Genomic DNA, 27668 nt, shown 5'->3' with positions numbered 1-27668 from the left:
TCGCGATTCGGTGCCTCACCCCTCAGAAAACGAATTGTTGCATTCTTCTTCGAATGGACAATGTTTCGGCGGTTCGTTATGTGAACAAACTGGGGGGTACCAGGTCCAAGCTTCTCTCGGAGATTGCGAAGGACTTCTGGCATCTTTGCCTGGAGCGCAAGATCACGATTATTGCAGAATACCTGCCGGGTTCTTGCAATCAGATCGCGGACTGGAACTCTCGTCACCTGAGAGACTTCAGCGATTGGAGGCTCCATCCTCGCGTGTTCCGCAAGCTGTCCCGATTTTGGGGGACTTGTCATCTGGATCTCTTTGCCTCCCGGCTCAACACCCAGCTTCCCCGCTTCTACAGCTGGCGTCCGGATCCGGAGGCTCTGGCTACGGACGCATTTCTCCAGACCTAGCCTCGCCATCTGTGCTATGCCTTCCCACCGTTCCTCATGATTCCCCGGGTACTGGCCCGAGCACGTCTATTCTTGGCGGAACTGGTTCTAATAACCCCTTTTTGGAGGGCTCAAGCATGGTTTCCAGTTCTTCTGGAGATGAGCTGCTCCACGCCGCTTCTTCTTCCCCACATGTGGAACCTGCCATTGGACCCGCTTTGCGAGCCTCACCCTCTGGTGCTGTCCGGTCAACTCCTTCTGGTAGCATGGAGAATATCGGGGGACGCTGGCAAATCCAGGGCTTATCGAGAGACGCTACCAGATATATCAATGAGGCTTGGGCACCCAACACACGCAAGCGTTATGCATCAAGTTGGAAGCGCTGGTGTGATTGGTGCTCACAGCGGTCGGTGGATCCCGTTTCAGCGGATCTTTCTTTAATCCTTAATTTTCTCGCATCCCTAGCATCCTCTGGGCTAGCTTACAGAACAGTTAATAACTTTCGTTCTGCAATTTCTGCAGGCCATGTGCCTTTGGACGGTAAACCAGCGGGAGAACATCCCTTGATCTCTAAATTGTTGAGGGGCATCCGGATGGAAAAACCTCCTTGTCCCAAATATGTAGCCCTTTGGGATGTCTCAGTTGTTTTGCGTTTTCTGTCAGCCTGGCCTTCTAACTCTCTTTTGACACGCAAACAACTTTCAGCCAAGCTCACTATGCTTTTGTGCTTGGTCTCTTGCAAAAGGGTTTTTGATGTGCGAGCCTTGGATCTCGCTGGTCGGTCTTTCTCTCCTGAAGGTGTTACCTTTATTATCTCAAGGAGGACTAAGTGTAATACGCCTTCAGTCTCTTACCCTTCTTTCCCCCACAATCCTCAATTGTGTGTAGTTCAATGTATTAAAGATTATGAGGTAAGCACTGCACATTTTCGGCATGATTTACAGGGACAATTACTTATTGCTTTGCAGAAACCTTTCAAGCCGGTAACTCCAGCGACTTTGGCACGTTGGTTACGTTGGCTCATGCATGAAGCGGGCATTGACACTTCTCTGTTTCATAGAATAGAAAATTTGCTAACATTCGTGCCAAGAATTTTCAATTCTATTAAGGACAGGAGGCAAGGATTATCCCACCCTTGTATTTTCATGTTAATGAAATATTTTGTACATTTCTACTGCTTTATGATACTGTTTATGCATGTACTCTTTCCCGCCCTGTTGTGATTCTAATGATCCGTTGGGGATGGTCTTTACGGCTTTGTTCTTACTCCTTCCAGGCTCCGACTTTAAGTGAGATGTGTGCCGAGTTTCTCCTGTTGGTTGGACTTTTGCTGTTCCTTTGGCTCTGGGAGGTTCCAGTTTCTCCTACATTTGGATGATCTCTCCGTTGGACGTCTTGGCCTCTGGATCTTACTGTTGAACTTTATTACTGTTTGCAAAGAAAGAGGAAGTTGTAACCTCTATCACCTTATGTATAGTTATGTGGACTCTATGGTTGCCCTGGGTTTATGGGTAATGTAGTCTGAGTTTTTGCTTTACTGTGCTGATTGGCTGCTGTTCAGTAAAGAAATTGAGAAAGCATAATCCTCGCCTCCTGTCCTTAATAGAATTGAAAATTCTTGGCACGAATGTTAGCAAATTTTCTATTACTTAACTTGAGGCTGAAAGCAGTGAAGAGATGAATCAAAGTTGAGGAAGGACTATTACAGGCAAAGGAGGAGTCTGATTAGTTACTGTTGTGGACTAACACTTGTTCTGATTGGTTGTTTTTACAATCCAATCCCAGAGACTCATGGGACTGTTAGTTCTTCGCTTTTTTCAAAAAGTTGAAGATGCTTAAAAAAAGGCTGCTGTTAATAAAGCGAAGAGATTAAAAAGCATAAACCTCGCCTCTGGTCCGGACATGGAATTTAGAATGCAGGTGACCGCCCCCACCGCCCAAATTGGATGCTGAGTCGGGAATCGTCAGGCTCTATCGTCCAAGGAAAGGGGAGGCCACAGAAGAGCTTTTGAAGAAGAAGAGGTAAGGCGATGAGGTGCTACCACTCACTGAAGTTAGGAGCACTTTACAAAATGAAAACTTTTTTTGCAAAATAAATGCTTTACAGTGCTCGCTAGGTTCTATGAAAACACCATAATAACATTGTTTTTAGGCAATGTTTTACAATCCTAGCTGTAGCTGAAAATTATGGCGGTGCTGGTGTGGAATTATTAAACATGCTTTTTGGACTATAAAGCTGCCATCATTTAGCACTCTGTAGTTCTATTTAGCGTCTTGGGTGCTTGCTGGCACTTTGAGTGAGATTCTATATCTCTCCAGAGCGACATTGGTGCTTTAAGGCGGAGAGCCCCATGTAATCAGTCACTGACTAAACCCATAGTGATTTGGGCAATAAGGGAACTTTCCTTAAAGTTGTGCTGGGCTCTGTTTCATATGAGATCTGCCTTCACCCAATACAGTTTGAAATCAAGGCAGCCATTCAGGATGCTATAAACCCCTTACCAGCAGGCATCCAGAGGTTTGGATATGGGAAGATACGCAACAGCCACAGACCTTAGAGCTCACACTACAGCGTCTTGCAAAACTTTTAAACTTTTGAATGTCAAAGCTCTTGGAATTGGAATAAACTGTCAAACAGAACTGTTGACAGGGTCTGATTCCAGTAGGCTTAACTTGAATACATTTTTCGAAAAGCTATTCCTTTTGAAAAGTAACTGATCTTATTGCTTGGCTTAGCTGTAGCGAATGGATTTCAGCCCAAGATAACACTTTTGCATGAGCTTTACACAGACTCTATCATGAGGTTTGATCCTTTTCACTGGCTTTCCCCTGTCACTATGTTCGGACTGGGAAAAGAAATAGGCCCGTGTACAAAAATAAAAGTGGCCCAATTAGCGAACATGATAGTGGAGAAAGTGGCCCACATTTGGAAATCAGACCAGTTTTGAACTTGTTAAGACACACTGTATGGTCCTTTTGCAAGATCTTGGAGACTGCGTTCATTTGTTTTTATGCAGGCAATGTTTCTGTTACTATGAGAGAATCAACAGTAAAAACCAGCCCATCTGGTCTTAAAACAGTCCCATAAACTACTAAAAGAAACTATCCCACAATGCCAGACCAGCCCACCGGCCACTGCCTGATTGCCCTATAAGCTCTGCCTTAGACAGAGAGAAATATATTTGAAACCATATTGTGCCTGTACATCTTCTCCTCCGCCTTTGCATACTAGCTTGGACCAACAACTCATTACTTTAATAAATTTGTATCAAGCAATGCACAACAGACTCGCTAGCAATTAATTATTACACATACATAAAACACTACATTAATCTTGTGTGTCAATATGTATTATTCATTTGCCCTGTAAAATCATTTACATCATCTTTTTAAACAAGATCGCCTCGTCTCATCAAAGAAGACAACACTTTACAGTACAACAAATAAGACGCTCCAGACATTTTTGTCACACCATAAAATATTTTCAATCAGTGATCAAAACATACACCTAAATAGATTGTGTTTAGAGTCCATTTTTACACTCAAAAGCCGACTATCCATAAGGCGAGTTAATGGATTCGCTAAGAAGAGTTCATGAAGGCCCAATGCTACATTGAGGAATATGTTATATGTTGATTTTTCTCCTTTCTCCACATGTTTCAATCAATTTTGTTTTCAACATTATCACTTGATCCTTTCCCTTATGTACGAGGGGCCATTCAAAGTTTCCTCATGCAGTGTTTGCGAATGCTTTGCAATTCCACACATATTAAGGGCAAACTTATTTATATGAGGTCTTCATCAGGACATCACTTGAGTCATCGGGTTTTGACTCTATGTGAAATAATCACAGGGGGTAAGGACATGTTAAAAAACATTTACCCAATCAAAAACATCATATAAAAGTTTATATACCTCCGTATAGATTTCTCAAATCATAGAGCCTCTGTGTACTGAGTCGTGTTTGTTAACACAATTCTCATGCAAAAATGGCTACTGGATATTTAAAAGCAGCATGCCTGTGATGCATGCCTAGGAAGGGGAATGCTACTCCAAAAGTAGCGACATTGTGCGCCAAGTGAAACTTTCCTTTTATCAAAGAGCGCCACTTTTATATAATCGAATATTGCCACACGTATGTGCACTTCTCATTCTGCATGCGTGATTATCCATAGTGCTGGAGAATTGTAGTTCCTCTTATAACGTAAGCATACTATTGCTTGCATACTGCTCCAGTGTAATTGTTTATATGTTGCTGTAGTCACACATCCTAAGTTAGTACAGAGGACGTATATCAACCTGTCATTTGCAGTCATACAGGGTGCTGCACATTGAACTGTTTTTCAAACATCCTTAACAAATGTAGGCATATGATTATTTATATGTGGAGCTATGGAATGGGACAAATGGGGCTGGTGTGCTCCTGAAAACAAAAAACATGAAAGGAAGGATTGTATCGAATGCAATAAAATTTACTGAAATGAATGAATTAGATAATCAAATACCACCTTATGCGATTGAACTGCAATGTCTTGTAAAACACGATGTTTCCCCTATACAGCATCCACGAGTAAGCTCCAACCTCAATCCCTAAATTTAGAAACATTCTGTGAGACCACAAGCCAGAAATAGAGAAATTCAATTATTTCACATAGAGTCCAAACCCAAAAATCAAGTGATGCCATGATGATGATCTGATATGAATTTGTTTGCCCATTATATGTGTGGAGGTCCAAACGCGTTGGCAAACACGGCATGAAGTAACTTTGAATCGCCCTTAATACGTAAAGGAAAGGATTAAGTGATAATGTAGAAAAAAGAATTGATTGAAACCAGAGGATAGAGGGGACACATCTACATATAACATATTCCTCAAGGCACCACTGGGCCTTCAATTAACTTTTCCAAGCTAATCCTTTAACTGACCTTATGGCTAGTCGCCTTTTGAGTGTAAAATAGGATTCTAAACACAATCTATTTAGGTGTATGTTTTGATCATTGATTGAAAATGTTTTATGGTGTGACAACAATGTCTGGGATGTATGGAATCCCCCCTTTTCTTGTCTTATGTGTTGTTCTGTAAAGTGTTGCCTTCTTTGATGAGACAAGGTGATCTTGTTTAAAAAGGTGATGTAAATAATTTGACATGGCTAATGAATAATACATATTGACACACAGGATTAATGTACTGTTTTGTGTACGTGTATTAATTAATTGATAGCGAGTGGGGGTCTGTTATGTATTACTTGATATGTATTGATCCCTTCCCCATTTAGGCTTCCCAGGATCAAACCCCTGAATGTTTCGACAAGACATTTAGCCAAGAATAGCCTTAGTCCTTTAAGTTATTTACCCTTTTGGCCTCTGTGACATGTCAGGACTGCAAGCACTTAGTTATACAGAAGAGGAAATCAGGGAATTACAAAAAAGACTCTCTGGTCTTAAACCTGACGGGGATTTCTCTAATACATGGGTACTCAAAAACTTTCTCTTGGGGGCCAAATTTACAGTGTGGTTTGTGGCCTAGGGCCGCAATGGTGGGGGCGGGGTCAGTGGGGAGGGGCCGAGGCTAGAGCAACAAGAAAAAACTGTGATCATGAGGTGAAACACAGGTCCCTGCAAAGGACGCCTTCATCCACTGAGCCACCAGACACGGCAAACACACATCTCTCCCCCTCCATCCCTCTCTCTGTCTGTCTCCCTCCCCCTCTCTCTCTCTGTCCGCCTTCCTCTCGCTCTCTCTCTGCCGGTCTCCCTCCCTCTCTCTCTGTCTGTCTGTCTCCCTCCCTGTCTCCCTCTGTCTCCTTCTCTCTGTCTCCCCCTCTTTGTCTCCCTCTCGCTGTCTCCCTCTCTTTGTCTCCCTCTCCCTCTCTTTGTCTCCCTCTCCCTCTCTCTGTCTCCCTCTCCCTCCCTGTCTCCCTCCCTCTCTGTGTCTCCCTCCCTCTCTCTCCCTCCCTCCCTCTCTCTCCCTGTCTCCCTCCCTCTGTCTCCCTCTCCGTCTGTCTCCCTCTCCGTCTGTCTCCCTCTCTCTCCCCCCTCTCTGTCTCCCTTTCTCAGGATCCCTCTCTCTGTCTCCCTCTGTCTGCCTGTCTCCCTCCATTCAGCTGTCTCCTGCCCTGTGTCACCTTACCCTGCGTGTGTGGCAGCTGGGGCTGAGACATCTTCCCAGGCACACATACAGCCGCACACCTAGTACTTCACAGGTCTTTAAAAGACCATTTACTTGGTAATGAGGCTTTGTTGTAATCCACCTCTTCCCAGCGAGCCTGCATCTCCACTCTAACTATCGCTGGAATCGCCCGGCCCCCTCAGAGCAGAGTCTCTCAGATTTGCGCTGCTGCAACCAGCAATGTTTGTGGACACTCTTTAAAAAAAAGTTTTTAAAACACAGGTACGATGTCTGCAAGGTCTGCGGGCCACCAAGAAAGGCTTGCCGAACTGATGGCTGACCCGCGGGCCATACTATGAGTACCCGTGCTTTAATATAACTGAACAAACAGAAGCAAAAAAACTGATCCGTTTAAAGAAAAACAGATATGCACCCACTAACATGGAGAAGTGCTCCTAAAGCACCTAAGAAATAGCACCATTAAAATGGGACTACAAGCAGAAAATGTACCGGTGATCTTCATAGAGGATCCAGAGTACCTTGGGGACTTCAGCTGTATAAGGACAAAATGCTCCATAGATTGAATGGTTTTATCAATCAAAACAGCGGAAAGGATAGGTAAAAAACTACTGGAACTAATAAAAGAACTGAGGAAGCCATAAAAACAAATTCGCCAATTTCGGATGCCAAAGGTCTTTTATCTAGAATTGAAAAAGACATTGGAGATTTTAAGACAAAAACTGAAAACTATAAAAAGAAACTCCAAAAAAGACATCCTCAACTTCTCAAAATAACTATTCTATCCATATCTGAAGAAAGATTTCTACAATCAGGGGAATACTACGCCTCTCTTACAATACCACCTAAAAGTCTTAGAAAATTAATCTCAGAAGGCCCCATAAGAGGTCATTCTTAATGAGGACGCAAGAGGATGTGAGGTCACAGACGGATGATCTCCAAACAAGAAATAGGGACCAGACGTCAAGTCTACAGATTTGGGAATGACAATTAATATCAATATAATTTGTCAAAAAGAACATTGGATGAAAATGAACAGATATTGATCAAAGGCATGTTATTTGTGCCAACAGAAAAACTGGATCTGGCACAAACGCATTTTCAAGAGATACAGTTTTTCCGGAAAATGAGACTCAAATGTTTCTTCTCATAGAATGAAAAGATAACTTCAAATGGATTTTCAGGTTTGAGAAAAGCATCCAACCCTTAACCCCCCCCCCAACCACTACCATGCCTGTAGAATTGGTTGCCTTTGAAAAAGTGATCTTACAAGAACTCAACCTAATGGATTTAAAAAGGAGATATACGAACTACAATCTCCACTGGGAAGAAATGGCACTAGAGCCACTACAAAAGGATGAGGAAATAATCATAAAACCTGGCGATAAAGGCAGAGCCATTGTTATAGTGTATTGTCCAAAATACGAGCAAGAAATATTCCAACAAATATAACAAGATCCAACTCCCTCAATTAGAGAAGAAATCAATAAAGTGATTGAAAAGGGAGTGTCGGTTGGCGGCTGATTGAAAACATTCCTGATAAATAAACATCCACGCACACCAGTGATATACAACCTCCCTAAGCTCAATACGGACCCGCAAAACCCATCGGGTCGACCTATAATTTCAGGAATAAATTAAATCCTGGAACCTCTTGCTAAATATGTAAACATATTCCTAAAAACTACTGATTTAATCAAATCTCAAGCTATCTAAAAGACACCACAGATATGCTTAACAAGCTGCAACAAACAACTTTTGATGAAGAAATGGCTCTCCTTGTAAATCTAGACATTACAAGCCTGTACACAAATACTCCCCAAGAAGTAGGCCTGGAAGCAATGGAATACTTCCTTGAAGAGACCGCAACCACATGAAGTACCATCATGGTTCACACTAGAATTAGCATTAATTTGCCTAAAGTGGAATTTCTTTTACTTCAGTAAAAGCTCTGATATACAAGTGAAAGGAATTGCAATGTGGTGTCCATTTGCCCCAGAGATGGAAGTCTTGTTTATGGCAAAATTTGAGGAAAGATGGATCTTTGGGGAGAACCCATTTAAGAATAACATCACAACGTGGAAGCGATTCATAGAGTACATCTTCTTGATTTGGTGTGGAGAAGTGGATGGTTTGACACCTTTTTTGGAGTGGTTAAACAACAGAACACAGGATATTAGAGAACTCAAGTCATCACCTGAGGAATCTCAAGGATAATCTTCCATATAGGCAATTTTTAATGATACAAAGAAACTGTACAAAAAAGGATGACTTATTTTTCAATGCGAATCAACTTGTTCAAAAACTGCAAACAAGAGGATATGCATATTAACTTAAAAGAGCAATGAAAAGGGTGTGGCACCACCCAAGGGATATCCTATTTGAGTCCACTCAGAAAAAATAATCAAATCAATTGATGTGTGTCACAACTTTCAGTTCTACTACAACAGAGATTTAAAAAAGAATACATAAACACTAGAGAATAGTATAATCTATAAAAACCATTCATGGACCTTCCGCTATTGGCCATAAAAAGAAACAAGAATATGAGGAAAAACTTGTCAAATCTAACACAGAAATAATAAGACCCGAGCAAAACCTCAGGAGCCTTCTATGGCTGCCGCCAGTAGTTGGCCATCATAAGTGTGGCAACTGCGTTGTATGCGAAAACGACAACTGAAGAAAGTGTATTCTCTCAGAACAACATTGAAATTAGACATTAGGAGTTTACCAACTGCAGATTTAAGTATGTGGTATATGACATACTATGTCTGTGCAATAAGATCTATTTTGGTCAGACAATTCAAGAAATAAGCCATAGGATCAGCCAACACAAATCCAGAATAAGATGACATACATTTTCATCTCCATAGGTCAATTATTTCCTACAAACTGGGCATAAGGTGTCTGACATACAATGGACAATTTTAAGACAAAATCTGGCAATAAGACGTCCTCGTTAAGAAAAAAAGTGTTCATGATCATGAACCTCCACTCAGCATAAACGGGACTTAATGAAATGTCAGAAATTGGAACATGTCAAATAACCATATTATACCAGCCTACATTTGGCAAGGATACCAAAAAATAGTTCAATATGCAGCACACATTATGACTGGGAAAGACATCTTGATAGCCCCTCTGTAACAACTTGGGATGCATGACTATAGTAACAGATAAACAATTACACTGGAGAGGTATGTGAGCAATAGTATGCTCAAATTATAAGAGGAACTACAACTCCTAGAACTCCACGAACATGCGCATGCCTAAGGAGAACGTTGAAACTGATCAAGCTGATGTCAGGAAGAGAGTGTGGAGATAAGGGATGAGGCTGACAGAGCTGGTGTGCTCTCAAGACAAAAATCACAAAAGGAAGCATCATACTGAATGCAATGAAATTCACTGGAAGGTATGAATTAGATAATCAAATACCACCTTAAGCAACTGTACAGCAATTTCTTGTAAAACGCTATATGTTTTCCCTCCACAACTTTCACAAGTAAGCTCCACCCTCAACCCTTGAATTTAGGAACATTATGTGAGACCACAAGACAGGACAGGATTAAAGCAGCCGTGGTCTGTGCATGTAACAGCGGTAGGGCGGGATAAGGGGGGATTTTGAGGGACGATGCAGAGGGAAAATTAAATAATTAATTTTCCCTCTGCATCGTCCCTCGAAATCCCACCTTACCCGGCCCCACCGCTGTTACCTGCATGGACCGCAGCTGGGTGAAAGTTCGAGAGATATGATTATCCAGCACTTTGGCAAATCATGCATGCAGTACGAGAAGTGCACAAATGGATGACAATATTCAATAACACAAAAGTGGCGCTCTATGATAAAATTTAATTTTCACATGGCGCACAATGTCGCTATTAACATCATTAAGTCACGCCTTTGGAGTAGCATTCCCCTTCCTTGGAATGCATCACAAGCATGCTGCTTTTAAATATCCAATAGCCATTTTTGAATGAGTTGTGTCAACAAACACGACTCAGTACACAGAGGCTCTACGACTTGAGAAAATCTACACAGAGGTGTATAAAGTTTTATAAGTGTTTGATCAGGCAAATGCTTTTTAACATGTTGTCCTTACCCCCTGTGACTATTTCTCAAATAATCCAAACCCGAGGAATCAAGTGATGCCCTGATGATGACCTCCTATAAATAAGTTTGATGTTAATATGTGCGGAGGTCGAAACGCGTTGGCAAACACGGCATGAGGAAACTTTGAATGGCCCCTCAAACATAAGGGAAAGGATCAAGTGTTGTAAAAAAAAAGAATGGATTGAAACCAGTGGAGCGCAGGGAAAAATCTACATACAATATATTTAATGCACCACTGGGCCTTCAATGAACTCCTCCAAGCTAATTCATTAACTGACCTTATGGCTAGAAGCCCTCTAAGTGTAAAAAAGGACTCTAAACACAATCTATTTGTTTTGATCATGGTAAATGTTTTATGGTGTAGCAACAATGTCAAGGGTGTAGGGCCCCCCGCCCTTTTCTTGTCTTATTTGTTGTACTGTAAAGTGTTGGCTTGTTTAATGAGACGAGGCAATTTTGTTTAAAAAGATGATGTAAAGATTTCGACATGGCAAATGAATAATACATATTGACACACAGGGTTAAAGTACTGTTTTGTTTACGTGTATTAATTGATAGCGAGTTGGGGTCTTATGTTTGCTTGATGTTTATTGATACCTCCTCCACTTAGGCTTCATAGGATCAAACCCCTGAATGTTTCATGGAAAAATTAATCTGTATCATCTCTTCTGGTATAAACATGTCCATCTTGTATGCCGCAAGGATATCACAGCTGTAGAATGGTTGCAAAAGGTGGTTTAGAGTTAGGGTTAATATGGTTCTGCTAAAACATTAAAGAAGGGGTCAGAGCAGGCTGGGCATTGTTTGTGTGTGAGATATGTAGTTGTATGTTATTCCTAAGAGATTGGTTTTAAGGTATGATGTTCCACTGGAGAGTGTGGGATCTCTTAGACTTGTAAATTGTGCGACAATCAACCACTAAGTGTGATGGCTATTGACAATGGGACAGTTATCTGGACCATGTGCTCATGACCCAAGTAGCAGATCTAATCTAGAGGTGTCTACTAGCCCCAGGATTTAACTGCCCTAAAGCATTCTCTTACCTTCCGGCCCCCGCTTCTTATCTATAATTTTGATTGCAACTTTGAACTGGTGCTTCTTGGAATATGCCTCCTTGACCTTTGAGTAGGTCCCTTCACCCAGAGTCTTGCCTAGCCGGTATCCCCTTCCCAGCAGAAAGGCCTCCATGCTGCCTGGTAAGCGACCTCTAGTGCTCCCAGTCTGGCCTCCAGCGATCCCAGTAAGCTGAGCATGTCACCTAGATCCTTCTAAAGCGCCATGTCCGAAGGTTTGAGGCTTGGCAGTTGAAACCTTACATCTCGGGTTGGCTGCACTGTCCTGGGAAAGGCTGTGGGGAGAGGGGGAGGAGGAGGGGGCATAAAATGTTCAAATTGCAGCTGCCTTTATGATGTAATTTGCTGCTGCAGACACACCAGTGGCAGCAGAGAAACCAGCTGAGTAATGGCCTAGCTTAAATTATATATATATCTATATATATTTTTGGGCAATTTTATCCTTATTCTTGCCTTGTGAAAGTACTAAGGCTTGAGGGTACACTCATGGCTAGGATATGTCATTAGTGGGTTGATTATGGTTTGTTTTGTGCTATTTTCGGCTACTTTACAATTAGGTCAGAAAACAATTAAGTCTTCTTGACCCATAAGTTGGTGTTTTCAAATTTTAACTTCTAAAACTAGGAATAACATACTTGATTATAGTTCTTCTTTAACTATTGATTTACCATTCTGTATTTCTCAAACCTTATCAGTTGGCATATTACATATGACATGACACTCCGATAAGCATCGTCCGCATTTAAGGTTTGGCATATGGAATCCAACTCCTTTGACAAGAAAGTTGTGTGGCCTTGCGATTTGAGCTGCTGGCCTTGGAACCTGGGAAGCTAAGCTCCAATCCTGACTTTGGCTCCATCGCCAACATCGCATGGTTTTGGGCCCAAATAATGTGTAAAATGTATTTGTGTAAATCACCACTCTACGATCACCTCTCTGTGTCATGTAGTCTATGGCTGCTTAAACAGCTAGGTTTGCCCTATATAAATACATACACACACACACCTTTTGAACTGTAAAAGCAAATAATACTATTGGCCACAAATAAATTATGGTTTTGCAAGTGGGTTTGTATTTTTATTTGCCTAATGTCTCGCCTATAGTGGGGAACACTGGTACAAATATCTGAAACATCGCAGAGGGCAATAACCATTCCATATGCACTATTAAGTTTTGAGGGCATTAACATTCTCAGAATACAAGAGGGTATGTTTTTTACCTCCATGGCATTATATATATATATATATATATATATATATATATATATATATATATATATATATATACAAAAAAGAAGGAGAGAACTCTGGGTAGTTCTCAAGTTTAGGTGGAAAGCAGCCCCAGTTAGAGCACTCTCAACACCAGCGACACTCTAGATCTGCTCACCTCAAATGTCTGTTTTTCTATCAAAGTTTTTAAGCATAGGATTAGCACAGTGCTATCCAAGCCAAGATAGAAAATGACAAAGTCTTTTGCAATTTATACAGCAAAATCTTTAAGCATAGGACTAGTACAGTGCTGTCCTTGCCGAGCTGTAAAATTACAAAAGCCATTTATCACTCCAGGCACAATATTACATCTTTGAATTAGTGAAATACCAACTCAAGCCAACCTGAAATGAGTAAAAGCAACCCCTGACACAGTGTTTCGCTCTAATTAGAGCTCTTCAGAGAGGTATAGCTTTGTCTAGACACAAGGGAGCACCCAGTATTAAGTCAAAACAAAACCCTTTCAGGCATAGAGTGATGCATAAATTATGCAAAAAAGAAGGAGAGAAGAACTCTGGGTAGTTCTCAAGTTTAGGTGGAAAGCAGCCCCAGTTAGAGCACTCTCTCTCTCTCTCTCTCTCTCTCTCTCTATATATATATATATATATATGCTCATCGCTGTGGCGCGAATTCCGCCTCAGTGCTGAAGATTCCAATCGCTGGCGTGGTCTTGACGGCTCCCGCTCGTCATCAGCACACGCCCACCGTGACTCATGACGGCCGGGAGCCATCATCAGCATGGAAGAGGATATATATATATATATATAGATACGCCCCTTTTTACACCTCTCTGCAACGTAGCCCCCTGGCGCATACTGGAGGTTCCTGGTGGGCTAGTTGGCCCCCAGGGACCCCCAGTATTCAAGGGGAATTAGATCCCCCTCTGCAAACGCGCCAGGGAGCTGCCTTGCAGAGATGTGTAAAGAGGCCAAACACCTTTTTACACCTCTCTGCAAGGCAGCCCCCTGGCGCATACAGGAGGTTCCTGGTGGGCTAGTTGACCCCCAGGTTCCACCAGTATGCAAGGGGAATTAGTTCCCCCTCTGCAAACGTGCCAGGGGGCTGCGTTGCAGAGAGGTGTAAAAAGGGGTGTGGCCTCAGAACACCTCTCTGCAATGCAGCCCCCTGGCGCATACTTGAGGTTCCTGCTGGGCTAGTTGACCCCCAGGGTCCACCAGTATGCAAGGGGAATTAGTTCCCCCTCTGTAAACGTGCCAGGGGACTGCCTTGCAGAAAGGTGTGAAAAGGGGTGGGGCCTCATTACACCTCTCTGCAACGCAGCCCCCTGGCGCATACTGGAGGTTCCTGGAAGGCTAGTTGGCCCCCAGGGACCACCAATATGCAAGGGGAATTAGTTCCCCCTCTGTAAACGCGCCAGGGGGCTGCGTTGCAGAGAGGTGTAATGAGGTCACGCCCCTTTTTACACCTCTTTGCAACGCAGGCCCTGGCGCTTACTGGAGGTTCCTGGTGGGCTAGTTGGCCTCCAGGGACCCCCAGTATGCAAGGGGACTTAATCCCCCAACTTAAAACGCGCTACGGGACGCGTTTGCATAGTGGTGAAGGTAGGGGGCGAGGCTTGAGGTGAAATGTGTGCAAACATGCCCTGTGGCACGTTTTAAATTGGGGAATTAATTCCTCTTCAATCCAGAGGTCCCCTAGGGGCCAACTAGTCCAACAGGCACCTCCATTAAGCGCCACGGAGCTGCGCTGCAGAGTGATGTAAAAAGGGGACGTGCCTTCTGAACACCTCTCTGCAACACAGCTCCCTGGCGCATACTGGAGGTACCTGGTGGGCTAGTTGGCTCACAGAGGACCTCAGGAATGAAGATGAATTAATTCCCCAATCTAAAACGCGCCACAGGGCGTGTTTGCACACATGTCACCTCAGGCCCCGTCCCCTTCCTTCACTATTGAGCACAATATTCCACTAAATCAGCGGAACTACGAATTCCAATTTACTCACCTGTTATCACGAGAGAGGTCAGTGCTGCATCTTTGAGCCCAGTACGGACCCTGAAAAGTAAATCTAAGCATACTTACCAGTAACTTGTATTTCCTTCCATAGGAATCTATTGTGTGGTTTTCAACAGAAAAGTTTCTGTCTATTTTGGAAACGTACAAATATTCCTCTAAAATCAGCCGAACTACGAATTCCAATTTACTCACCTGTTATCAGGAGAGACCACATTGCTGCATCTTTCAGCCCACTACTGATCCTGAAAAGTAATTCTAACCATACTTAAAGTAAGTTGAATTTCCTTCCATAGGCTAACATTGACTGGTTTCACTTGGAAATTCTTCGAAGTGTATAGTTTTGGAGCTTTAAAAATTCTTCTAAAATCAGCCGAACTACGAATTCCGATTTACTCACCTGTTATCAGGAGAGACCTCAGTGCTGCATCTTTTAGCCCATTACTGATCCTGAAAAGTAATTCTAACCATACTTACAGTAACTTGAATTTCCTTCCATAGGCTAACATTGACTGGTTTCATTTGGAAATTCTTCGAAGTGTGGAGTTTTGGAACTTAAAAAATTCCTCTAAAAGCAGCCGAACTACGAATTCCAATTTACTCACCTGTTATCAGGAGAGAACCTCAGGGCTGCATCTTTGAGCCCAGTACTGATCCTGAAAAATAATTCTAACCATACTTACCAGTAACTTGAATTTCCTTCCATAGGAATCCATTGTCTGGTTTTCACCAGAAAAGTTTCTGTGTCTATTTTCACAAACTAAAAATATTCCTAAAAAATCGCCTGTATGACTTAAACACATTCTTCCAACTGTTTACAGGAGATGCACCAGTGCTGGAACCAGGATCCACCACTGAGTAAGAAAAAGTAATGATAACACTACTTACCTGCTAAGTGAATTTCCTCCCATAGGATAACATTGGTGATTCTATGTGAAAAATGTCAACTTTTAAAATACAATAATATTCCTTAAAAATCACTACTGTAACTAAAACACTTTCACTCAACTAATCCTGTGGTTAGAAATAAATCCATAAAGTAACTAATTGCATTTAGCTAGAAAATCACATTGAGGTCAACGTTGCATTGTGTTTGAAATTGTGTTGCCCATTGCAACAACTGTAACTACTGTACTTAAAAGTCTGCCTATTTGCAAAGTATTTAAACTAAAGTCATTCATTCTGAGAAAGTATATTTTGTAATGTAATGTGTAATGTAATTACAATGTAATTTAAAAAATAAAATATCTAAAAATAAATAGTGTAAAAAATGTAGTAAATCAGTATTAAAAAATATAACAATTAATACATTTAAAAATTATCATTTACAAAACCTTCGAAATTCACTGAAAAAACCAAAGGTTTCAGGCCTGATATAGTAAGGAATTAGCATTTAAAAAACCGTTGAAATTCACTGAAAAAACCATAGGTTTCAGGCTTGATATAGTTAGGAATGCCCCGGTTACTTACCGGTAATCTTCATTACTCCGAGTATAGTCTTCCTCGCCACATGATTTACATAGTGAGCTTTAGCTCCACAACAGAACCCTCCAAAGCAAAAAGAAAAAAACCTCCCACCCCCTCCCAACATGGCCGACCAGTCCCACCTGACCTCTATAAGAGGCGGACCGGCCCAACCAACAGCCTGATCTACCAAGCAAACAATGAAGCCGATAGCCAGACAGGGAGGGGGGGAGGGAACTCATGTGGCGAGGAAGACTATACTCGGAGTAAAGAAGATTACCGGTAAGTAACCGGGGCATTACCTCCACATGATTTACATAGTGAGCAAATACCCAAGCCAACAAGGCTTCATTGACCACCATAAGAACAACACCACACGGTGATGCAGAGAAACCAACACAAGGTTGAAGTAGAATAAATGACAAGAAAACAGGGATCACAGGAAACCTGAAATCACGACATAAAGGAAAAGTAGGCCAACCAGGAGTCGCAGCTCCCGCACTCAGAACGGCCCCAGCGAAGTCCCCCCCGGGACTGACAGCGTCCCACGAACAAGGTGGGGGACGACCACGTCGACGCCTGACACATCCCCACCGAGGAGACACCCATGAATGGGGCCCATGGCACAGAGCCACACCCCGTGGACCGACCCCGGACCCCCGCCGGAACCACCGAACCCAGCGAAGCGCAGGAAAGGACGATAGCCTGAGTAAGCCATGCGCACCAAGGCGGAAAGAGAGGGCTAGTGGCCCGAACGAACCGGACCCAAAAGACACAACAGGCCATCCCACCGGGAAAGGGAAGACGTGCGGGCAAGAGAAACCAAAACCGCACACCGGACAACCAGCACGGACAAGAGAGGAACCTTGTCGGCAGGGAAAGGCGGTAAAGACACCACCCGAGCCCGGGACACCAGGGAAGGAACCCCGGGAAGGAAACGGGGGACACGCCGGAGGGACAACCTGTCCGGCAAAACCCGCAAGAAGGGAGGGGAGCGGAGGCACGACCCCCGCACACCCCTCCGCCCAGCAGACACCACAGCCACCAGGAATAAAACCACCTAAAAGGTGAGGAACCGCAAAGCCACCGAGGCCAGGGGCACCAAGGGCGGACCCTGAAGAGCTCATAGACCGAGAGAACCCACGGGGGAGACAGGCAGAGTGTCCGAGGGCGACGGAGAAAACAAACTCCGGAGCCAAGCGAGCCACCAGGGAAACCAGCCCGTCGAACACCGGACTGTGGAAGGCCCGCAAGGCAGCCCATCGGGCCCACCGGGAAGAAGCGGCCACGCCCAAGGAAAATCCCTCAGCCAGGAATCCAAGACCCGCAAGGGGTCCACGGAGGAGCGGTCAGCACCAAGCCGACCGCACCAAAGCCAGAGGGAAGCCCCACGCCAGGCACAGTAAGAGAAAGTGGAAGACCAGTGGTAGCCCAGCAGCAAACCACCGCCCCAGAAGATCAACCCTGAGCAAGCAGCGACAACCGCTCAAGAATCAGGCCTGCAGAAGGAGGCAGGCCAGCAGAAAGGGCCGGCTCATCCCCGACTCCGGGTGCGGGGGACCCAACCCAGGAACGAGAAGAACCCTGTTCGGCCAGTCGGCTCGAACCGCCAGCTCGCAAAGGGAGCGGGTACCAGGGGCGGCGGCCCCGCCGGGAACCACAAACTGGAACGCCCCCCGAAGTTGCGAGTCACTGCGCAGGGGCCAAGCCACTCAGCCCTGTATCGTTCCAACAGAAGTCCATGCGCTGCCAAAGCGAGCGCCCAGGAGCACCCCGGCCTGCCCAAGCGAATCCCGTAGAGGAACCGTGAGAGCAGAGGGCACGGGGGAAACGCGAACAGCAGACCGAAAGGTCAAGCGACAGACAGGGCAACCACAAGGACCCGGGAGGAGAGAGTAGAATCCGGGCAATAGGGCCGAGTCCCCCACTGTGAACAGGGCCACCGGAGGCAGACCGAGTCGAGGCCCCAGGCGCCGAAACACCACCGGGGTCAGGGCGAGACCAGGCAACGAAGGCCAGATCCGACCCAGTCGAACCCCGGGGGACAGACAGCCCGAAGGGACATGACCGGTGACACATACACCCTCAGGTCGACCGACCCGACCAAGACATGGGGACACCGAAGCATCGGTGCAAAAGATGGCAGGCCAGGAGGACCGTTAGTGGGACTCAAACCCACGCCTCCCGAGGAGACCGTGGCCTAAACACAGCGCCATAGACCACTCGGCCATCCTCCAGCAACCTCCGTGCACGAGGAGCCGCGCGACTGCAGGAGAACCCCACGACCTCCAAACGACCCGGCGTCACCGGACGCCCCCCCCCTGACAGAACCAGAGGGAAAGTACCGGGACCAGGCACACGCCCCCCCGAAGGAGGACAAGCCCGAGACGAGGACCGAAGGGACCCCCGTACATAGGTCAGGAAGCCGACGGATGAGAGACACCACCAGACGTGAAGCCTCACCCACGGGGGGGAAAAAAAAACGAGGCCGAGAGGAAGCACACGGCCAGACAGGGAACCCCAAGACCCACACCCGGCGAAGAAGATCCACCAGGCGGGCCAGGAGCACAGCTCCCCCCCCTCCTGGGCCACAAGGCAAGCCCAACGGAAGAACCCGCAACCGAGAGCGGGGACCCCCACTCGCAGGCCGGCCCCACAGGCCAATCCACGGACCCAGAAAAACCTACAGGGGAGACAAGGGAAGGAGCAGAGACCCCAACCCGTCGAGACGGCGGGACCCCGCGGAAGTCCGCAAGACCAGCAAGACCGGACAGCAAGCCCGAAGAGTCCGTATCTGGGGGTGAAAAAGGGAGCGGCAGAACCAGCACGAGACCGGGAAAAGCCAATCTTAGTAATTGTGCTGCCGAAGCGAGCACCCGAAAACCCGGGCCCGGAAGCCCAGAACACCCCACGTGAAGGCTGACACCCCGAAAACCGGGGGGAATGTCGAAGGGCCCCATCCCAAGAGAAGGCGAGATGCCCTCACCCCTCGGGACGTAAAATACCGCTGTGGAACCCCTCCAGGCTTCCCCTGTGAGGCGTCCACTCCTGGGCACCCACAAGGTGGAGGCCAGGTATCCTTAGCGTTGTGGGGGCCCTCCTGGAGATTAAGCAAGCTATTGCCCCGAGTTGCAGAGCGGGACTCCATGGTAGGAATAGGCACCGAGGTGAGGTCAATCAGGACGGTGGAATTTATGAGCCCAAGACCCGACGAGGCGGGGAATTGAACCCTGGTCCCGGGCTAGACCTCCGCATCAGGGTCTGCTGCTCTAACCATTGAGCCGCACTTCTCCACAACCTGGCGCGTGACCACCCAGCACAGGGGCCACGCCAAAACTTCCGTCGCGTAAGCGACCCAAGACAAGCGCACAACACCCCCTAAGGGTCTCAAGGCGCCGGAATGAATGCCTAAAGCCTACCGCACCCGGTATTCCCAGGCCGACACCCATCCAGGGACCAACCAGGCCCGACCCTGCTCCTCTACTGAGAGCGTACGAGACCAGGCGCTTACAGGGCGGAACGGCCCAATGCCGCAGTGGTACCCTCTGGCACACCCAGTGAGACGACCCCCCCGGACACCCCTCAGGTGGAGGCAAGGCAACCTAAGCCTCGTGGGGGTCGTGCATGCGACAAACACACGCCCTTGCCCAGAGAAGCAGAATGGGAGGCCACGAGTGGGAAAAGGCACCGAGGCGAGGAAAAAAAAACCGGGCCCTGGCACCCCATGAACTGAAGACCCGCCGCGGCAGGGGACCGACCCCGGCACCCGGGCCAAACCACCATGGGATAGCTCTGCAGCCCTGGCAGGATTCGAACCCTGGCCTGTGAGGGCTGTCCGCACCAAAGGTACAAGACCTACCTTTGAGCTATAGCACCTCAGTACCCTATCCCATGGAGTACAAAATGCAGCCGCCACGAGCCCCTCCGGAAAGGGGAGGCTCCGTCGATGGTGACGGAAGAGGGGGTCGAATATGGCCCCCTGTAGTGGACGCATCAGTCCACTGAGCCCTCAATCTGGCTCCACGCCCCCGACCGCACAGTCCTCGGGGGAAACACGGGCCCCCCGGATGACAACCGGAACAGCTGTGTCCTCCTGAACGTGCCCCAGGCGCCGGGGACAATTCCTTGCATCAGCAGAGCCGCCCGAGGACGGCAGACACTAGCGGAGCGGGTGGAAACAGCCAACAAAACAAATATCACTGCACATGCAGGAACGGATCCTTCGTGGGGGCAGACCCACCAACGGCATAAGCCTCACCTGTGAGCTCCAGCGCCTCGGACCCCGCACCCCAAGGGCGTCAGCACCGCTCCGCGTGCCGCCGCGCTCGCCGCCTGTAAGTGTACCCTGCAGCCCTGGCCGCTACATAGGCCGCACCTGGCAGAGCGATGCCCCGCCCCCAAGAGGCGGGAGGCACCCGTAGCCAACCCCCGCGCTGCAACCAGCCGCGGGACCCATGGAAATGCTAGAAAACCCTGTCAGGAGGCGGAAGCGACCAGCGCCGTGACCAGAGGCTGCAGACCAAACACACCCGGACCCGACCAGCAGAGCCCCCGAGGACCCGCCGACCGACGAGGTAGGTGCAGTCAGCAGCTAGGCTCCGTAGTACCGAAGAACAACGGAAAATGCAAGCGCCGAAGCGACCTCGGGCGCACGTTACACGCAGGCAGGCCAAATCACGGGGACATGGCCTGGGGCCACACACTGTTGAACCCTGGCGATGCGTTGATGGTAAAAGTCTGGAGACGCCGGGGATTGAACCCGGCGCCTCCTACATGCAAAGTATGCGCACCACCACTGAGCAATTCTTCAGCAGACAGGAATACCAGGGAAACGCGCCGCACTAACGCGTGCAGGGATAAAGTGGAGCCAAATGCGTAGTGGAGTCGTAAAGAGTGACTCTATCATTGGAATAGGCACCGGGACGAGAATATCAGGTCCGTTGTTATAGTCCACTGCTAGACAGCGTGAGCCCCAAGGACCCACGCCAGGCGTTTCAAAGGTAACCGGGGCCCCAGCATACATACAGGAGAACCCCCAGCGCCGGACCCAAAGCCCACTTAGTGGCCAGGGCCCATTAGTAACGACCTGGGGATACAAGGGAATGACCAAACACCCCACATCCCCGGCCGCCCCCCCCCCCTGTAAACCCCTGGCACGCTAGAGCAGCACCTAACCGGCCCCATAGGACCGGGGGAAGGAAGAGGGGGGGGGGATTTTTAGGCATAAGGTACCAGAGACCGCTAGAGCAGGTCCACAACCTTAAAACCCCAGGGCCAGCTCACGCCGGCCCATCTTACCTGAACAGCGCCTCTGGAGAGAATCGCGCAGAACAAAAAAAACAGGCTGTTGGTTGGGCCGGTCCGCCTCTTAGAGAGGTCAGGTGGGACTGGTCTGCCATATTGGGAGGGGGTGGGAGGTTTTTTTCTTTTTGCTTTGGAGGGTTCTGTTGTGGAGCTAAAGCTCACTATGTAAATCATGTGGCGAGGAAGACTAACGAGGAGGTAATTAGCATTTAAAAAACCTTTGAAATTCACTGAAAAAAACAAAGGTTTCAGGCCTGATATAGTTAGGAATTAGCATTTAAAAAACTTTAGTAATTCACTGAAAAAACTGTAGGTTTTAGGGGTGTTATAGTTAGCTGGACATTTCACTTGTACAAAACCATTGAAATTCCTCCGATATAGTTAGTTATATTAACTATATCTCGCGCGCCCGCAATCCACTGCTGATGGTATCACATATTACATCATTCATGACATGGTCAGTTACATCTCTGATGACATCTCAAATGACATCACTGATGACATCATCCACGTGACGATACACCTCATCATACACTAGTATAACCTTTCATCACTCACAGTAAAATACAGAGTACCATATTTGAATGCATTGACACACCAATACAAGTTCCTAAAAGCCCACTCAGTGATTCCTAGATCTATACACACATCTAATCACTTACCTACAGATTCACTCATACATGCAGTCAATGATCAATAGAACACTATCAAATATACTTATAAAGTCATCCTATTCACTTATGCAAACAATGGATCATACTTACATTTACTTAGCTATACACTTATAGAAACACCCCTTTATCTATTCATATAGATAGTAAATTATACTTAGTGTGTTATAAAATCACTATTACAAGTATACAGTTATCCATACAGTCACGCATACAATCACTGAGTCTTATGTATACTTATTTATAAACAACAACTGACACATACATTGCCTTTTATTTTTCTACTTTGTTGAACATGTACCATTGAGAGAGATATTTACTCATCACCACACCCATAAAGATATTCACTCACCCAAACAACTGTTATAACATGTAGTCTTAACGTCATATACCTATTAAATCAACTATTCACACATCTTTGGGCAGTCACAAACCTCCCACCGAACCACATACACATTCACTCTCCCATACAAATACTCAGTTAACTAATCAATGACTAATATAGACTTTCAAATAGCGAGTAACCAACTGGAGAAGTAGTTTTACAACAACTAACAAAGTGATACAGATGTTCACAGTTTAGTCACTATTCAATATATTTAGAGAGACACTTTAAATTAGTCAAGTAAACAGTCAATCACACTGCTACTAAATCCTCCATCCAGATATTTCCACTCATTCTTCAATGCAAATATAGATGATATCAGCAGTGTTGTTATTTGAGATGTCATCAGTGATGCCACTGACCATGTCATGAATGATGTAATATGTGACACCATCAGCAATGGATTGCGGGTGTGCGAGATATAGTTAGTACAACTAATTACATCGGAGGAATTTCAATGGTTTTGTACGAGTGAAATGTCCAGCTAATTATAACACTCCTACAACCTACAGTTTTTTCAGTGAATTTCTAAGGTTTTTTAAATGCTAATTCCTAACTATATCAGGCCTGAAACCTATGGTTTTTTCAGTGAATTTCAAAGGTTTTTTAAATGCGAATTCCTAACTATATCAGGCCTGAAACCTTTGTTTTTTTCAGTGAAAACACACACACACACACACCCACACGCACACACACCCACACACACACACTATTCATCTTAGGGGCCATTAATATTCTCATAGGGCATTTACTTTCTCAGAAGGTTCGGGAAATGTCATCCCACCTACGGATATAAAGACTAGGTCCAAGGCCAGGTTTACATTGCTATAATTTAGGTAAAACACTGACATCCTAGTCACAGCCGGATAAATCAGTCATTTCTTAATTTCACCTAAATATTCTGTCTGGCAGTTCAGCAGACCATAAGGCTTCTATTTAAAAGCATAAAAATAACCAATGTTAAAACAGTTAAGCTGATGGAAATCCAGGTGGGTATACATTAAACAAGGATTGGCAAAGCCAATATGTCTCGCCTATACTTTAGCTATAGGCTTTTGCAATGTGCTTTTGTGATGTTGCTTACCAGTGTGGCTGCTGTTCGGCATGGCTAAACGTTAATGATGTATAGTGTCACAGAGTGGAGTGGGAGAGTAGAGTGCCATAGACCTGATTTGTTGGAGTACAGTGTTGTAGAGTGGAGTACAGGGAGTAGGGTGTCCTAGAGTTGAGTAGAGTTCAATGGTTAAGTGGCAGAGTGTGTTGTAAAGTGCAGTGGCATAGAGTGGAGTGGCATGGGTGGGAATAGGGTCGAGTAGATTGAGGTAGTAGGGGTGGGTTGGATTGGAGTAGACTGTGGTGGGGTGGACTGGATTGCAAAAGAGTGGGGTGGATTGGAGTGGATGGATTGAAATGGGATGAGGTGGATTGGAGTGGGGTTGATTAGATTGGATAGAGGTGGGGGCATTGGATTGAAGTGATGGGACTACGGTGGGGTGGATTGAATTGAGGTGTGGTGTATTTAAGTGGGGTGAATTTGAGTGGGACGGACTTGGCTGCACTGAGTGGGGTGGATTGGAGTGGGATGGGTTGGAGTGGGGTGGGATAGATTGGGGTGTGGTGTGGTAGGTTGGATTGGGGTGAGTGAGTGGACTGCATTGAACTGGAGTGGGGTAAATTAGATTGAGTGGGGTGGATTAGGCTGGGTGGGAAGGACTGGAGTGGAATGGACTGGATTGAGTGGATGGACTGCATCGGTGTGGATTGGATTGGTGGGGATTTGCTTGAGGTGGGGTGGATTGGATTGAGGAGTATTGGGGTGGGTGGATTTTTGGAGTGTGTTGCAGTAGGTTAGGTTGGATTTTTGTTGACTGGATTGGAGTGTGATGGATTGGACTGGAATGGAATGGCTTGGAAAGGAGTGGGTTGGTTTGGATTGGGGAGGACTGGAGTGGGTTGAATTGGATTGGTGTGAAGAGGAGTGGTGTGTATTTTATTGGGGTGGGGTGGATTAAGGTGGGGTGAATTGGAGTGGGCTGGATTATAGTGGAATGGAATGGACTAGAGTGGGGTGGATTGGGGTGAATTGGATTGGGGTAGGGTGGATAGGAATGGGGCGCATGAATTGGATTGGAATGTGTGGGCTGGATGAATTTAAAATGAGTGGGGTAGACAGCTGAGGTGGGGTGGAATGGACTGGGGTGGAATAGAGAGGATGGGGTGGAATATAGTGGGGAGGATTTGAAAAGAGTACAGTGGACTGGAGTAGAGTGGAGTGGACTGGAGTGGAGTGGGTTAATTGGAGTGGGGTTGGGTGAACAGGATGGGGTGTGTTGAAGTGGGTGGATTGAGGTGGGTTGGATGGGGTGGATTGGAGTGGATTGGGTGGGGCTGGTTGAATTGGGGTGGATTAGAATGGTGTGGATTGCATTGAGGTGGGACGGATTACACTGAGGTGGGGTGGACTGGATTAGAGTGGGGTGAACTGGATTGAGTGGGGTGAATTGTATTAGAGTGGGGTGAATTGGATTAGAGTGGGATGGATTGGATTAGTGGGGTGGATTGGATTAGTCGGGTGGATTGTATTCAGTGAGGTGGAGTGTATTCAGTGAGGTGGATTGGAGTCAGTGAGGTGGACTGGAGTGACGTGCAGTGGATTCAGTGGGGTAGATTGGATTCAGTGGATTGGATTTAGGTGGATTGGAATGGGGAATTGGGGTGGGGTGAATTGGATTGGAGTGGTTTGGATTCAGGTTGATTGTATTGGGGTGGATTGGATTGAGGTGGGGTGGACTGGAGTGAGTTGGATTACAGTGGGGTGGATTGCAGTGGATTAGATTGGAGTGTAGTGGACTTAAATGGGGTGGATTGGACTGGAGTAGGTTAGATTGGAGGGAGTGGGTTGGATTGGGCTGTAGTGGGTGGATTGGGATGGGGTGGATTAGGTGGTTTGGAGTGGTGTGAATTGGAGTGGATTAAAGTGGACTGGGCTGTACTGGGGTGGATTAAGACGGATTAGATTGGAGTTGGATAACATGGGGTGAGTGGATTGGAATGGCTTGGATTGGAGTGGGTGGGTTTGATGGAGTAACTGGAACGGGGTGGATTGGATTGCAGTGGGGTGGATTGGAGCGGGTTTAATTGGAGCGGTGTGGATTGGACTGGAGAGGTGTGGATTGGAGTTGGGTGGATTGGGGTAGGGCGGGTGGACTGGATTTGGGTGAAGTGGATTAGAGTGGGGGAGATTGATTGGGCTGGAATGGATTTGTTTGGGGTGCATTGCTTTGAAGTGGGGCTAAGTGAGCTGTATTGGGAAGAAGGGGGTGAGACGGAGTGGGGTGGGTTGTATTGGAGTAGGGAAGGTTGGATGGGGTGGATCAGACTGCAGTGGAGTGGATTGGAGTGGGTGGGTTGAACTGGAGTGGGGTGGATTGGACTGGGGTGGATTAGACTGCAGAGGGATGGATTGGATTTGGGTGAGGTGGATTGGAGTGGGGTGGATTGATTGGAGCAGGTGGATTGGATTGGAGTGGGGCGGATTGGAGCAGGGTGAAGTGGGATGGCGTGGGGTGGATTGGGATGGAGTGGGGTGGACTAGTTTGGGGTGAGGTTGATTGGAGTGGAGCAGATTGGACGGGACTGTGATGGATTGGATTGGATTGGGATGGACTTGGGTGCATTGAATTGGAGTGGGGTGCATTGGATTGGAGTGGGGAGCATTGGATTGGAGTGGGGCAGATTGTTTTCGATTGGAGTGGGGCAGATGGTTTTGGACTGGAGTGGTGCAGATTGTTTTGCTTTGGAGTGTGACGGATTGTTTTGGATTGGATTTAGGCAGAGTTTTGGATTGGAGTGGGGCAGATTGTTTTGGATTGGGGTGAGGCACACTGGAGTGGGGCAGATGATTTTGGACTGGAGTGGTGCAGATTGTTTTGCTTTGGAGTGTGACAAGAGTGTTTTGAATTGGATTTGGGCAGAGTTTTGGATTGGAGTGGGGCAGGTTGTTTTGGATTGGGGTGAAGCACACTGGAGTGGGGCAGATTGTTTTGGATTGGAGTGGGGCAGATTGTTTTGGATCGTAGTGAGGCCAATTGTATTGGATTGGAGTGGGGCAGATTGTTGTGGATTGGAGTGGGGTAGGCTGTTTTGGATTGGGGTGGGCAGCCTGTTTCGGATTGGAGCAGATTGTTTGGGTTTGGGGTGGGTAGACAGTTTTGGATTGGAATAGATTGTTTTGGATAGGAGTGGGGCAGATTGGAGTAGGACGCACTGTTTTGAATTGGAGTGGGGAAGATTGTTTTGAATTGGAGTGGGGCAGATTGTTTTGAAATGGAGTGGGGCAGATTATTTTTGATTGAAGTAGAGCAGACTGGAGTGGGGCAGACTGTTTTGGATTGTAGTGGGGCAAATTGTTTTGGTATGGATGTGGGGCAGATTGTTTTGGATTGGAGTGGGCAGATTGTTTTGGATTGGAGTGGGGTAGATTGCTTTGTTTTGGAGTGGGGCAGATTGAAGTGGGACAGATTGGTTTGCATTGGAACAAGCAGATTGTTTTGGATTGGTGTGGGGCACATTGTTTTGGATTGGAGTAGGGCATGCTGGATTGGGAAAGATTGGAGTGAGGCAGATTGGAGTGGAGGGTGGATTGGTGTGGGAAGGATTGGAGTTGGGCGGATGGGAGTGGGGCAGATTTTCGGAATTGGAGTGGGCAGACTGTTTTGGATTGTAGTGTGGAAAATTAGGGTAGGGCAGATTGTTTTGGATTGGAGTGGGGCAGATTGTTTTGGATTGGAGTGGGGCAGTTTGGAGTGGGGCAGATTATTTTGGATTGGAGTGGGGCAGATTGTTTTGGATTGGAGTGAGTCAGTTTGGAGTTGGGCAAATTGTTTTTGATTGGAGCAGATTGCTTTGGAT

At 46.5% G+C, this 27668-nt stretch overlaps 1 protein-coding gene and 1 non-coding gene across 2 annotated transcripts in view; both read right to left on the bottom strand.

The window, feature by feature from the left end:
• The window catches only part of TSSK3 (testis specific serine kinase 3), a 145598-nt gene extending 133789 nt beyond the window's left edge, over positions 1 to 11809 (bottom strand). The window contains exon 1 of the mRNA XM_086955698.1: positions 11665 to 11809. Within this exon, the coding sequence (XP_086811824.1) occupies positions 11665 to 11809 (145 nt within the window). The remainder of the gene's footprint in view (positions 1 to 11664) is intronic.
• Positions 11810 to 18055: 6246 nt separating this feature from the next.
• On the bottom strand, positions 18056 to 18159 carry LOC147730852 (U6 spliceosomal RNA). Its single transcript, XR_015308955.1, has one exon. It is a non-coding gene; the product is annotated as a U6 spliceosomal RNA (small nuclear RNA).
• Between the last annotated feature and the right edge of the window lie 9509 nt (positions 18160 to 27668).

Source organism: Lissotriton vulgaris, chromosome 2_1 (genome assembly GCF_964263255.1).
Source record: "Lissotriton vulgaris chromosome 2_1, aLisVul1.2, whole genome shotgun sequence".
NCBI lineage: Eukaryota > Metazoa > Chordata > Amphibia > Caudata > Salamandridae > Lissotriton > Lissotriton vulgaris.
The sequence above is the reverse complement of the archived record's forward strand: the minus strand, read 5'-3'. Positions and strand labels throughout refer to the sequence as shown.